Genomic DNA, 15111 nt, shown 5'->3' on the forward strand with positions numbered 1-15111 from the left:
GAGAACCTAAATGGCAAGTTTTAAACAAAGCCCAACGTGAAGAAAGCAAAGCACAGTAATAAAAGGTTGAGGACTCAACTGTGAATATTGCGGTATTTCATTTGTTTTGTGCAATTTCTCAGTTCTGTGACTGTCTCTTTTCTATTGACATTGTCACCCCCAGCTGCAATCTGAACCGGGGAAGTCCAGGAGAAGCTCCTGTACATGAGTCTATCTAGCCCCTTCTAGACCTTTCCCACTAAGAACATTGAAATGTGTGCAGGAGAGAGAATTACCACTTTGTGTGTTGACTCCTTTCCCTTGATGCTGAGTGCCACACTGGCCCTGCCTGCCTGTCACCTGCGTATGTCAAGTCCAAATGTCTGAAAAGGGATGTTTGTCATAGGTCTAAGAGTGCGCCTGCTCCATATGGTCACAGGATCCTCAATGGTACAGAAGGCTCCAGTTGCTTAGACAGTGTCCTTCAACCTTGGGCTCCCAGATCTTGCTGGGCTACAAATCCCATCATCCTCTGCCATCTTAGCCAAGAGTCATGGGTGATGGGAGTTGTAGTCCTGCAACGTCTGGGGAATCAAGGTGGAAGGACGCTGGCTTTAGGACACCTGTGCACAAGCAGCTATGTGTGGGTAGGTGCCCCTTGTTCAGACCTTGTACGATACGATACAATACGATAATCATTATTGTCATTGTCCCATACAGAACAATGAAATTGAAAAAATCTACATCAGACGTTCAGAAAACCAAGAAGCCTGCTATCCCAACTATCCCAGCCTGGTTAGCCCCTAAAAACTCTGATACCCCATACAGTGGTGCCTCGCAAGACGAAAAGAATCCGTTCTGTGATTCTCTTCGTCTAGCGGTTTTTTCGTCTTGCAAAGCAAGCCCATTGACGGATTAGCGGATTAGTGCTATTAGTGCTATTAGCGGCTTTTAGCGGCTTATCTGCTAATTGGATCAGCTGATAAGCGGCTTAGCAGCTTAGAAAAAGGGGGGGAGGGGGGAAAACCAGCAGGAACTCGCAAGACATTGTCGTCTTGCGAAGCAAGCCCATAGGAAATTCGTTTTGCGAAGCACCTCCAAAACGGAAAACTCTTTCGTCTAGCGAGTTTTCCGTCTTGCGAGGCATTCGTCTTGCAGGGCACCACTGTAATTGAATACAATATACTCACATAGAGAATACCTTACACTGCGTTTAGAACCAAAATTGCATTTGGATAGAAACTGTTTCTCAGGCGGCTAGTCCTAGTCTTTATAACCCTGTACCTTCTTCCAGAAGGCAGAAGCTAAAAGAGATCATTTCTGGGGTGCGCACTATCCTGCACTATCTCTGCAGTTTTCTTATGGCACCTGGAAGGATAGATTTGATCCAAGGTGGGAAGAGTGCACCCAATTATTCTCTCCGCAGTCTTTACAACCTTGGACAGCGTTGTTTTTCCCCTGACCGTGCAGCTCCCAAACCACACACACAGACCATAAGTTAATACACTCTCAACAGTACAATGGTAAAATACCATCAACAGGTCCTGTGAGAGATTATTTTTCCGGAGGATTCTCAGAAAATATAACCTCTGCTGTGCTCTCTTCATCAGGTCTTTGCTGTTTTCTCCCCAGGTTAGGTCATCTCTCAACTCCATTCCCAGAAATTGAAACATGCTCCTTGCCCAAAGGTCAGGGGTGTTTCCAGTGTGAATCCTCACATTCACTGAACATGTGGAGTAGATTTGATAGAGTCTTCTGCCAATTGCGAAACTGAAGTACAGTGGTACCTCAGGTTACATACGCTTCAGGTTACATACACTTCAGGTTACAGACTCCGCTAACCCAGAAATAGTGCTTCAGGTTAAGAACTTTGCTTCAGGATGAGAACAGAAATAGAGCTCTGGCGGCGCCGCGGCAGCAGGAGGCCCCATTAGCTAAAGTGGCGCTTCAGGTTAAGAACAGTTTCAGGTTAAGTACGGACCTCCGGAACAAATAAGTACTTAATCTGAGGTACCACTGTACTTCTTCAAGCAACACATGGTTAAACTATGGAACTCTCCCACAGGAGGCAGTGATAACCACCAACCTAGATGGTTTTGAAAGATGATTAGACAAATTCGTGGAGAAGAGAGCTATCAAAGGCTATTAGCCATGGGGGCTCTGTTTTGCCTCCACAGCTGGAGGCAACATTGCTTGTGAATACCAGCCACAGGAAGGGGAGAGTGCTGCTGGGCTGTAGGGATGCCATATGTCTGAATTTTCCCAGACATTACCAGAATTTCAAAGGCGGATGTCATGTCAAGGGGGGAATTCCTGGAAGGCGGCAGTTTAATAATAATAAATAATAATAATAAATTTTATTTATACCCCGCCCTCCCCGGCCAGAACTGGGCTCAGGGTGGCTAACACCAATAAAATAAAATCACAGTAAAAACATAATGGGGGGGGGAGAGGGAGGGAAAAAACAACCCAATTTAAAATATAGGTTAAAATGCAATTTAAAATGCAGCCTCATTTTAAAATAGCTGATAAATCAAAACCGTAAGGGGTGGGAAGACATAAGGGTCAGACCGAGTCCAAACCAAAGGCCAGGCGGAACAGCTCTGTCTTGCAGGCCCCGTGGAAAGATGTCAAGTCCCACAGGGCCCTAGTCTCTTGTGACAGAGCGTTCCACCATGTCAGGGCCAGTGCTGAAAAGGCCCTGGCCCTAGCTGAAACGAATCTAACCCCCTTGAAGCTCGGGACCTACAAAGTGTTGTTATTTGTGGACTTTAAGGTCTTCCACAGGGCTTACCAGTTTGTCTTGAATCTTAGGCAAGCAAATTGAAAAAGTGCATATATATATTTTGGTGTTTTCATAAAAGAAAACTCAACAACTTTCCGGTTTTCCTAAAATAAAAAAAAACCGTTCTGGAGTCTTCCTAAAAAGAAGCTCAATAACTCTCAGGGTGTCCTGGTTTTTACTTTTTGGAATATGGCAACCCTACTGGTGCTCGAATCCAGCATCCCTTTGTGACATCTGGCTGATCAACTGTGAGAACAGGATGCTGGACGAGATAGGAAATTGGCCTGATCCAGCGGACTGTTCTTATGTGTGAGGCTTTCAGTGTGTTTGGCCTGTGACCCTCCCTCCCCACCACTAAAATTCTCTGGCGATCGCTACCACCACCTTCCTAGCTTGCCTCCGTTGACCCCTTCTGAGAGCAAATGGAGAAAACATGCATTTGTTTAAGCAAATCAAACACCCTGATTTCGAGTCCGTCTTTAAAAAGACAAGCGGCGAGGCCCATAGTGACGCGTCTGGAGTTCAGAAGCGGGAAATCGAGAAGAAGCCTTTCGAGAAATGTCTGTTCCCCCTCCAAAAAAAGGTCAGAGCAAACTAGCGTGCCCTGGGGACCAGGAGTCTTTTAGTAATGGACAAATCACTCACTTGACCTTAATGGTCTTTTACCAAGAGGCAGCGGTAAGGAAATCTCCTACGAACTTGCCCATCTGCATTGTCTTTTTTCACGAGTGTTTTGGAGATCAAGCCTTCTGCTTCCACCCTCCCACCCCCACCCTCTCCTTGAGCTTTTGGGCCTCAGTGACCTTTTCACAGCCAAAGACACCCTCATTAAGACAGCTGATCTCTTACGAAATGTTAGCATTTGTCGGAAAGAGCTTTAGTGTGCTGTAAGTATCCGTGGAAGAGCTATGAGGAGGAGGGTGGGAATCAAACTGGCAACATTTCCTGTATTAATACCCTTTAAATGTCAGCCGTTCATGTAGATGCCATCCACGATCTGTAGAATCCCATTAGCCCCCCGCAGTTAAAGGACTTTCGACTTCATCACTAAGAAGCCATTTAATATTTGGAATATTTGGCCACCTTTGGAATTCTTGGAGGCTTTCCCATTCTCCAGACTGAATATTCCAAAGCCGTGTGGCATCAGATCACAGTCAGTGCAGGCTTCTCCAATCTGATTCTTTCCAGATGTTTGGGACTACAACTCCCATCAGCGCTGTGTTGGCTAGGGCTGATGGGAACTATAGTCCAAGACAGGAGTGCCAGCATGGCCCTGTGACTGTGGGTGCCCGGGCCTGTGGGTGCCATGCAGCGTGCATGGCCCCGGTACTGAAATTTGTGGGTGCCCAGCCCCTTCATGGGGAATTTTGTGAGCACTTGGCACCCAGGGAGTTGGCACCTATGGCCCAAGACATCTGGAGGGCACAATGTTGGTGAAGGACGAGTTAGAGGGAAATGACCTGCATAAATAATTATAGCTTCCTGTGAATCAGAAACGCCTGTTGTAACACTCCTCTGACATCCTTCAAATCAGCCCATCCTGGGTACGCAAAATTCTGCCATGTTTCTGTGTTGCATGTCGTTGGACCATTAGCTATTCCCAATCAGTGGGGTGGCAGTGATTTTTCTGAAGTGCAGTAACTCATTGTGATCTACCCTGTAACCCTCACATCAATGAGTAGCAGTACAGTGGTACCCCGCAAGACGAACGCCTCGGAAGACGAAAAACTCGCTAGACGAAGGAGTTTTTCGTTTTCTTAGCCGCTTCGCAAGACGCATTTCCCTATGGGCTTGCTTCGCAAAATGAAGCTTGCCCTGCAAGCTTCGGGGATAGCGGGGAAGCGCAGCGCGTCTTCCCCGCTGTCCCCGGACCTCTTTTGAAGCAAGGGGCGGCGGGGAGAAGATAGCTTCTCCCCGTTGCCAGCCCCTCTCTCCCCGGACCCCTTTTGAACCAAGGGGCGGCAACGGGGAGAAGCGATCTTCTCCCCTCCGCCCCTTGCTTCAAAAGAGGGGACAGAGGGGAAGGCGCGCGCGCCTTCCCCTCTGTCCCCGGAGATTGCAGGGCAGGCAACGGGGAGAAGCAATCTTCTCCCCGCCGCCCCTTGCTTTAAACAGGTCCGGGGACAGAGGGGAAGGCGCGCGGCGCTTCCCCTCTGTCCCCGGATGGTCTCCATAGGAACGCATTGATTGATTTTCAATGCATTCCTATGGGAAACTCGCAAGAATAAAAGACTTGCAGAACGAATTAATTTCGTCTTGTGAGGCACCACTGTATATACATGCAAATGTATAAGGACAAGCATAACTGCAATCCTACGTATAGTTTCCTGGAAGTAACTGAACTTAGTAGTGCTTTCTTTTGACTGCATGGGTGCAACTGGTAAAGCTTCAACAGAAGATCTTCAGCCAGCTGAAATGCAACCTTTGGCTTTTAATTATAAATGCAAACAATCTTGGAAAGAAATGTTACCATTAAATTGCTAGTCTGAAGCAGGAACCCCGTCAAAGAAAAGGAAAGAAGGACCCAGACTCTCCTTGCTAATTTCCCTCATTCCCTCACTTCCTCTGAACTAATCTGTTGCAAGAAAACCTGAATGACACCTCATTTTCACTACCCAGAGCAGGGGAGATCTGACAACCCCTCTGGCACCCCATAATCTCTCCTGCTTTGAAATAAGCCCTCGAATTGTCTTCCCCAGAGCTGTGCTACTGCCATGACAGCTCCTGATGCACAGATGCAACTGATTTTTCTATCCTAACAGAGTTTTCTATCCAAGATAGACAAAGCACAAAATGACATCCTCTTCAATTTCATGTGCCGAAGGAAAAATGAATCTTATTGCAATACTTGTGACAGAGTAGCAGACTCCACCATCTGACATGGGAGAAAGCAAGCTTAGGGGGTGCAAGGCAGGCAGTTTGGCACACTGTCCTCCAAAACCTTTCTGCTACTCCTAAAAAAACCAAAAACCCTCTACTGGATGGGCAACAGCTTCGCTTTGCATAATGGTAAAGCTGTCCCTCTTTAAAGTAGAAAGGAGACTTTCTGTTTGGTCTTCACAGAGAAAGTCAACCAGTGTTGGAGATATAAAAGAGTTTGTGGAACTATTAAAATATTTACTGATGCAGTACAAAAATAACAGAAATGTGCTTTTTATTTTGCCTACCAAATAAATTGTGGCATATGAGACAGTTACCTATCGTTGTTTTGCTATGATATATACAATTCTATGTTCCATATTGATAGGCAGTCAGCAGAAAAACTATCCAGCAACTTGAGAGGAATGGAAATGCAAAATTTGGAACTTTAACATACAAGTTGACAACCTAAAGAGTTTGGGGAAGGAAATTACAGAGACAGTAGATTCCATAGAGTGGTTCCTGGAACTGAGTCATAGCTTTGGAAAATATTCAATGTGAAGTGCTAATGCTAATTTGGTACAGGGACAGAAGATTTTATAATACGATTAATTAAGGTTTCGGATGTTGCTTTGCCATAGTAATAATATAATATAACCTTGGTTTATGAGGGTGTTGTTCTAGGCCCCATGATAGGTAACTTCCACCCTAAGACAGCTGGCGAAACCAACAGTAACTTGTGGTCAGAAGGGAACGCAAGACAATGTTATCTTCCTTACCTGGTCCAGGTGGTTGTAGAAATCTATACTCGCTGCACACAGGTACCTTCCCAGCAAGGTTGCATGAGTTGTGAAAATGGTTGCGACTGGGATCTTCCTGGATCTACAGAGGATCAGCCCAGGCCCTGATTGCCATTCATGAAAGTGGGCAATGATGTTGGGCTTGTCTTCAAATTGATCGGAGAGCTGGAAAGAGATAGAAAGTAAAGTGGTATTTGAGCCATATTTCAAGAGTGAAGGCCATTCAAAAGCACACCTGTTTTATTAAAAAGTCTTGAAGGAGAGCTATGTGATTACAGTGGTACCTCGGAAGTCGAACGGAATCCATTCTGGAAGTCCGTTCAACTTCCAAAACGATGAGGAACCAAAGCGCAGCTTCTGATTGGCTGCAGGAAGCTCCTGCAGCCAATCAGAAGCCACAGAAGCCGCGATGGACATTTGGGTTCCAAAGAACATTTTCAAACCGGAACTCTCACTTCTGGGTTTGCAACATTCGGGAGCTAAAACGTTCATCTCGCAAAGCTTTCGACTTCCGAGGTACGACTGTACTTCAAAGTAATGGGGTTGTATCAAATACTTAGACATACTTAGAGGAGACCCAATAAAATGAATGGGCATGGCTAACTTAGGTTCCTGAATTTCACTAGGTCTAATGTGAGTATAACTTAGTTGGATGCAACACTAAGTTTAGGCACTAGTACATAGATTTGTAGAATCGTCTCTTTGGTAGTAACAATACAAGAATAATATATTTTAAAACTATTTGCTATCCTTTCATGACACCCAAAATCAGCTGCCTGAGATGAAAAGGGCCTTTTTGCCATAGAAACCCAACTTGCTTCTGAATGTGGCAGAATCTGTAGAAGGGCCTCAGACTGCGGCCTTACTTGCCACGCTGTTTTGCTCCGGGGGAAGACAGACCTTCAGAAAAATAGTCTGGTTCCTAACCAGATGTTGTTGGACTTCCACACCCATCATTCCTTGCTCATGCTGGCTGGGAATGATCACCCGTGTCATAATAAATAATTCTGGGCTGCAATATGTCCAGGAATTCCCAGACATATCCAGGATTTGACCATCGGAATTAGCATCTGGGCAGAATCTCCAAAGATTGGCAAAAATGTCTGGGGAAAGCTGGGTGTATGGCAACCCATGTCGGAAGTGGGGTTTTTTTTGCCAAATTTCCTTAAAAAATAGCTCTAAAACCTCAATATTTTTTGGAGATTTTGCAAAAAAACACATTCAAGAACTTTGCCCCCTCCCCCACTTAATAAAAGCCCAGAAAAGCTCAACAAGTTTTGTGTCCAGATTTTCCACTCTTTGAAATATGGCAACCCTAAATAGGTTGAGTTATTTTAAATGTTAAAATCGTCACAGCAACAGAGCTTCAGGTTTAAAAGGTATGGTTTCCTCTGTTAACCTCTTTGATACTGTTGAAATATTGGCTCCAAAAGCTGATATATATTTGCATGACCACCAGATATGTCTGAAGCCTGACATTTTGTCGGAGACATATGTCTCCAACAACTACAAATCTGAATGAAGGAGCGTCTCCACCCCCATCGTTCTGCCCAGACACTGAGGTCCAGCTCCGAGAGCCTTCAGGCGGTTCCCTCACTGCGAGAAACCAAGTTACAGGAAACAAGGCAGAGGGCCTTCTCGGTAGTGGCACCCACCCTGTGGAACGCCCTCCCACCAGATGTCAGAGAGAAGAACTACCAGACTTTTAGAAGACATCTGAAGGCAGCCCTGTTTAGGGAAGCTTTTAATGTTTAACAGACCACTGTATTTTAATATTTTGTTGGAAGCCGCCCAGAGGGGCTAGGGAAACCCAGCCAGATGGACGGGGTATAAATAAAACATTATTATTATTATTATTATTATTATTATTATTATTAGCATATGATGTACATGGTGCAATGTGCAAACCTTAGCACACTACCTCTTTGAAGAACCAGGCAGTTAGCGACCCAAAGATAAGCACATCATTCGCTTCTCGGTCGTGGTACGGAATTCCAATCTGGCTGGCGTCCCAGAACTCCCCTTTCCACCTGTCCAAATTCCAAGCCGCTGATCCTATATCGAACAGCACCACATACGGACTCCCTTCTATCAGCCACCTGCCAAAATACACCTGATAAAAGGGAGAAATAAATGTTAGGGTTAATCCACCATGTTGGCACATAAATATAAAATAAAAAGGAAGTGTGCAGTGCCAGATTACCATTAAATAGGCAGAGTAGGCACAAGTCTATGGGCCCCATGTTTTCTAGGGGCTCCGCAACCACAGTTCAAAATAATATTGATTTGATCTTGTGCAATAAAATTGGTGGATTTAAATTATTGGCTGGTAAAATCCAAAATAGGGACGCGGGTGGAGCTGTGGTCTAAACCAGTGTTTCCCAACCTTTTTTGGGCAAAGGCACACTTGTTTGATGAAAAAAATCTCGTGGCACACCACCATTACAGCCCCGTGACGTCAGCGCGCAGCGTCACGCCGGGAGGGACACACGAAAGTGTAACTTTCAATTTTTTTCCCTCCCCCTTGCCGGGGAACCTCCAAGCTTTGGGGGTGGGGGGGGGAGGCAGCAAAGCGAGGGACTGAGGGACTCCTCCAACGACAAGGGTTGGGGAAGAAGAGAAAGGGCTATTCCGCTCCAGTCACGGGAGGGGAATATGTACTGGCCCAACTGGTGTGCGGTCTTCGGAAAGCGGGGTGCGGGAAGGAAGCCTAGGCTCGGGGTCCACCGACCTCAGCGGAGAAAGGCAACAACCGGAGCTGATGACGAGCCGGCGCGTGCGTGCAGCGGCTGGCCTCGAGCTCGGGAAGCTGCGCACGGCGATGTTGACGCGGGGCGCGCGAGAGCTTGGGGGCGGGGCGGGAGAGAGAGAGAAAGAGTTGGCAGCACCAGGCGCTGTTACTTATTGCGCTGCGGACGCTGCCAGCAACTGCGGTGGTTGTGCGGCGGCCGCCACCGCAGAACGTCCTCGTCAGTCAGCTGAGCTGCCTGGCGGCGTAGGGAGCCGAGGGGCAGGGCTTCCTTTCTGAAGGAGCTGAGGGTGGGGGTCCTCCGGCGCCTTCGGCGAAACGGCGCCGGCCCAGAGCGCTTCTAGGAGGCTGCCTTTGTGCACGACGTTAAGCCCTCTTTCCCTCCCTCCAGCCCCGTGTCACATGTGGAAAAGGGGGCTGGATCCAGTGACGCAACTCGGAAAACTGTTAGGGAAGCCAGAGCAGGAAAGTGAGTGGGAGGCGGCGTCGCCGCTTTAACCCATGTTTCCTTTTTGAAAGAGAAACCAGTGTTTCCCAACCTTTTTTGGACTCGCCCGCCTCCCTCCAGGCAACATCTCGCGGCACACCAGGGAACACCGGTTGGGAAACACTGGTCTAAACCACTGAGCCTAGGACTTGCCGATCGGAAGGTCAGTGGTCTGAAGCCTCGCGACGGGCTGAGCTCTGCTCCTGCCTACCTAGCAGTTCGAAAGCACATCAAGTGCAAGTAGATAAATAGGTACCGCTCTGGCGGGAAGGTAAACAGCGTTTCCGTGCGCCGCTCTGGTTCGCCAGAAGCGGCTTAGCCATGCTGGCCACATGACCTGGAAGCTGTACGCCGGCTCCCTCGGCCAGAAAAGCGAGATGAGCACGCAACCCCAAAGTCGGCCACGACTGGACCTGATGGTCAGGGGTACTTTTACCTTTACCTAAAATCCAAAATGTATTAGGAGATAATTTGCAAGCCACCCCCCCCCCGAGATTTCAACTGCCTAGGCGCCTCTGCAGGGTTTAACTTGGCACTGAAAGTGTGCAGTTGTCAGGGGGATAGTGTAGATAACAGAGAAAAGCTCAAGTTACTGAACATGGTGGTAGCTCAGTGAGCTTTGTGGCTCAGTTTGGGGATTTGAACCCGGTTCTCCCATGCCCCAGTCTGGCACACTAACCACTAAGCCACACTGGCTCTCATTTGTATTAGGCTTGTTTCCTTGATGCCTTTTCCCTGGAGAAAAAGGGGATTGAATTGGGTTTTTTTTATGCATCCCAAAGTATGAACTCTCTACCGCTGAGCTATATGCTGTCCTGTTAGAATTAGTCCCTGGTTTGCAATATGACATTACTGATCAGTGGAACATTGCCCACAAATATACTAGGAACAGCATGGATGCAGCAACTGCAATGCGAATGCTCAACTCTGCCCTCAGCGGATTGCAAAACACCATTGGCGCAGCCATAAAAACATGCCTTTGGGAACTATGTTTCTTAGAAATTTGGCTCATAGGAGCAAAACAGCACCACACTGGAACAAATTTCAGGTCTACACTTCAATCCCTTTGCCACGATTACACAATCACAAAAGGCAGCCGTACAATGCCTGGCAACTCCCCTGGGTTAACACACTGCTTTTGCAACTCTCCTGCAGTGTGAGAGGCCCTCGCATATATTTATGTGGATTGAATAAACTCGCTTTGTCTTTAGTGCCTTACTGTTCACACCAAGGCTGAGCCACAAAGTTTACTGAGTGGTGAACAATGGCAAGTAATTCCAGCTCAACCTTCCCTGCTCAGTTTAACAATTTATTTGTCCATTACATTTGCATACCACCTTCTGCCTCAAGACTTCCAATGATATCTTTCTTAGATTACATAGTTAAAAACGTACCTTTTAAAAAAATTATTGAGAAAATTGCACACACACACACATAAATATACATTATGCTTCATATAATATAATATGATTGATAGATAGATGACAGATAGATGATAGATAGATGATAGATAGATAGATAGATAGATAGATAGATAGATAGATAGATAGATAGATAGATAGAATTACATGCTTATCCAGCCAGGCATAGATAAGGTCATATTGTGTCTACAGAAATCTGACTGCATTATTTGGGGACTGGAAAGCCAAAGGCCGAAATCCCATTAAGCAGACTTCCAGATAAATGCACTCTTAAAACGTGTAATTGGATAAACGGGTCCCTTTCTCAAAAATAACCTGGAATGAATCGACTTTGACCGAGACCAGTATGTCAGGCAGAAAGACAAGAGCATTAGTGGAACCAGCTAATCTCCGAGTGAGTCAGCTTAGTTGCCTCAGGAAACAAAAGGAGAGAAATCCCGTTTACCTGGCACCCGCTGGTTCTCATGGATTCCATTGCCTTTTTCACGGCTCCGTTGGGAGGTTCGCAGACTTCCACCTGGGTCTTCACATTGTGCTCAAAATAAGGGCCGATGAGGAAGTAGTTTTCCCCCCATTCGTCCAGCGTGATTTTGGCTTTCGTTTGGATCACGGTGTAGATGCCACCAACTGTGAGAGGAGAAGCAAAGCTTATATTGGTTGGATGGCCATCTGTCATGGCTGCTTGAGCTGAGATTCCTGCACTGCAGGGGGTTGGACTAGATGACCCTCAAGGTCCCTTCCAATTCTACAATTCTATAGTTTTATGTTCTGAAAGGAGTAGCCCTCACCTTCACCTCCCGCAGGTCTAAGCGGCCTGTTATGGGTGAGACTATACTTACATTGTCCTAATTATATCTGGCCAGATTTCCTTTGTTAACACTATTGCTTTCACATCCTATTTGCACTGACATGGTGCTGGAGGAGACTCTTGAGAGTCCCATGGACTGCAAGAAGATCAAACCTCTCCATTCTGAAGGAAATCAGCCCTGAGTGCTCACTGGAAGGACAGATCCTGAAGCTGAGGCTCCAATACTTTGGCCACCTCAGGAGAAGAGAAGACTCCCTGGAAAAGACCCTGATGTTGGGGAAGATAGAGAGCACAAGGAGAAGGGGACGACAGAGGACAAGATGGTTGGACAGTGTTCTCGAAGCTACCAGCATGAGCTTGACCAAACTGCGGGAGGCAGTGGAAGACAGGAGTGCCTGGCGTGCTCTGGTCCATGGGGTCACGAAGAGTCAGACATGACTAAACGACTAAACAACAACAATCCCTTCCTCCAGAGTTGGAATGATGATTCCATTTGCCAATGTTGGAAGAACCAGTCCAGACAACCATGTATTATGTGCCCAGGTCTGCCTGGGGGGGTGTGACTTACCAGTTTAAACTTGGGCACAGCATGTAGGGACAGGGGAGAAATTCAATTCAATTTGCATTTAAAAGTCAAAGCTACCAAATTTGCACATTCTGAAACTATATGTGAGCTAAAACACAGATATCTTTTAAATTCACGCTACTCGTGAGTTTGGCAATGCAGTTCTTCAGCAAAGCAATTGTCATAGGAACACACCGGCCAGTAATCACACAGTTCAAAGATGAAGTTAGCAAAACATAACCTCCACAGACTTGGCTGAGTGTCAGGCCTAATGAGCAGGGCAGCTCATTTCCAGTGGTCTACCTCCGTGAAGCAATGACAAACCTAGATAGCATCTTAAAAAGCAGAGACATCACCTTGCCAACAAAGGTCCGTATAGTTAAAGCTATGGTATTCCCAGTAGTGATGTATGGAAGTGAAAGCTGGACCATAAAGAAGGCTGATCGCTGAAGAATGGATGCTTTTGAATTACGGTGCTGGAAGAGACTCTTGACAGTCCTATGGACTGCAAGAAGTTCAAACCTCTCCATTCTTAAGGAAATCAGCCCTGAGTGCTCATTGGAAGGACAGATCCTGAAGCTGAGGCTCCAATACTTTGACCACCTCATGAGAAGAGAAGACTTCCTGGAAAAGACCCTGATGCTGGGAAAAATTGAGAGCACAGGGAGAAGGGGACGACAGAGGACGAGATGGTTGGACAGTGTTCTCGAAGCTACCAGCATGAGCTTGACCAAACTGTGGGAGGCAGTGGAAGACAGGAGTGCCTGGCATGCTCTGGTCCATGGGGTCATGAAGAGTCGGTCACGACTAAACGCCTAAACAACAACAACAACCTCTATGTAAATCTGTTGCTGAAAGCCACTGCCTCCCCACTAGGTTTTCCCAAGCAATCAGAGACTGCGCCCGTGTGCAGCCAACCTCTCCTCTGCCCTCTTCATGCCTCTTCTGGGGAGGAAAGCTTGCAGCAGGAGACACCTGTGACTTTTCACCAAGCCTGGCTCCTCTGTGCCTCTTGACTTCTCACCCTCCTACTTCAGCTTCTGCCTCTGATTCTGAACTTGTCTCTCCCACAGACTCTCCCGGTTCACTAAGCCCAGTTACCTCTTCAGCTTCCATCACCTCCTCGTCCCAGGCTTCACCCTTTTCTCCCTCTGACCCTTCACCATTGACCCACCACCAAGGCAAGAAGGCTCAGAGCCAGGGGAAAGTGTGGGGCAGCAATTGCTTGATGTAACATTATATAACTTTCCCACAAAACAGATCAGAATGAATGCTCAGTGAACAGCTGGCACCGTCTAACCTTCCCACTAGCATCGTGCAAACAAATCAAGTAAACAGGTAACCTGGAAGCAGCCCCAGGCTCTCCTCTCGCCGTCCCTCCACACATAAACAGAGGCATATTTTCCCTTAACATTCCCGTCTCTGTCTGCACCCCTTCACAACACTTCTGACCCCTGTTGGCCCTGTTCTGTTGGGGTCCATACCTTACAAGGAAGCTGGTTCACACATTACACTGAAGAAATGTGAAAGTGTTTGCGTGAAAGTATTGTATACTTGTTTATCTGCATGGGTCAGCTGTTGTGCACACAGGTACACAGCCTGCACACCCTCTGGACGTTGAGTGTGAATAACAGTATGCATGTACAGCTCAGTTATGTGGATTCTATACATTCTTACCTTGGTTCTGGAACGCCTTGTGGCTTGAACATTTTGTCTCCCAAACGCCGCAAACCCAGAAGTGAGCGTTCCGGTTTGTGAACGTTTTTTGGAAGTCGAACGGACTTCTGGAATGAATTCTGTTCGAGAACCAAGGTACAGTGGTGCCTCGCAAGACGAAAAGAATCCGTTCTGTGATTCTCTTTGTCTAGCGGTTTTTTCGTCTTGCGAAGCAAGTCCATTGACGGATTAGCAGATTAGCGCTATTAGCGCTATTAGCGGCTTTTAGCGGCTTTTAGTGGCTTATCTGCTGATCGGATCAGCTGATAAGCAGCTTAGCGGCTTAGAAAAAGGGGGGAGGGGGAAAAACCTGCAGGAACTCACAAGACATTGTCGTCTTGCGAAGCAAGCCCATAGGAAATTCGTTTTGCGAAGCACCTCCAAAACGGAAAACTCTTTCGTCTAGTGAGTTTTCCGTCTTGCGAGGCATTTGTCTTGCGGGGCACCACTGTACACTGTACTTGTTCAGTGTTACCATACAGTCCAATGTTCCTCAGATGAAATTATGGATATTCCATTCTACACCAGTGCCCCCCTCACACTGCCAGTGAACTATGGGGAAAAGGCAGGGCTGGCTGCTGCCCCAGTGGCTGATACCAAGAGGCGTATTTAACAATAGGTAAAGGTACCCCTGCCCGTACGGGCCAGTCTTGACAGACTCTAGGGTTGTGGGCCCATCTCACTCAAGAGGCCGGGGGCCAGCGCTGTTTGGAGACATTTCCGGGTCACGTGGCCAGCGTGACAAAGCTGCATCTGGCGAGCCAGCGCCGCACACGGAAACACCGTTTACCTTCCCGCTAGTAAGCGGTCCCTATTTATCTACTTGCACCCGGGGGTGCTTTCGAACTGCTAGTTTGGCAGGCGCTGGGACCGAGCAACGGGAGCGCACCCCGCTGTGGGGATTCGAACCGCCGACCTTTCGATCGGCAAGCCCTAGGCGCT

General features: G+C 47.3%; 1 protein-coding gene across 2 annotated transcripts in view; it reads right to left on the minus strand.

Moving 5' to 3' along the window:
• The window catches only part of GYS2 (glycogen synthase 2), a 65285-nt gene that overhangs the window by 40175 nt on the left and 9999 nt on the right, over positions 1–15111 (minus strand). For both annotated transcript variants that reach the window (XR_014516122.1, XM_083461174.1), the window contains 3 exons: positions 11526–11707; positions 8345–8536; positions 6403–6588 (listed from right to left, as the gene is read on the minus strand). Coding sequence is in view for 1 of the 2 variants with exons in the window: in XM_083461174.1 (XP_083317300.1) it covers positions 6403–6588; positions 8345–8536; positions 11526–11707 (560 nt within the window). In the remaining variant the exon portion in view is untranslated. The remainder of the gene's footprint in view (positions 1–6402; positions 6589–8344; positions 8537–11525; positions 11708–15111) is intronic.

The sequence above is a fragment of the Podarcis liolepis genome (assembly GCF_965112155.1).
Source record: "Podarcis liolepis genome assembly, chromosome: 10".
NCBI lineage: Eukaryota > Metazoa > Chordata > Lepidosauria > Squamata > Lacertidae > Podarcis > Podarcis liolepis.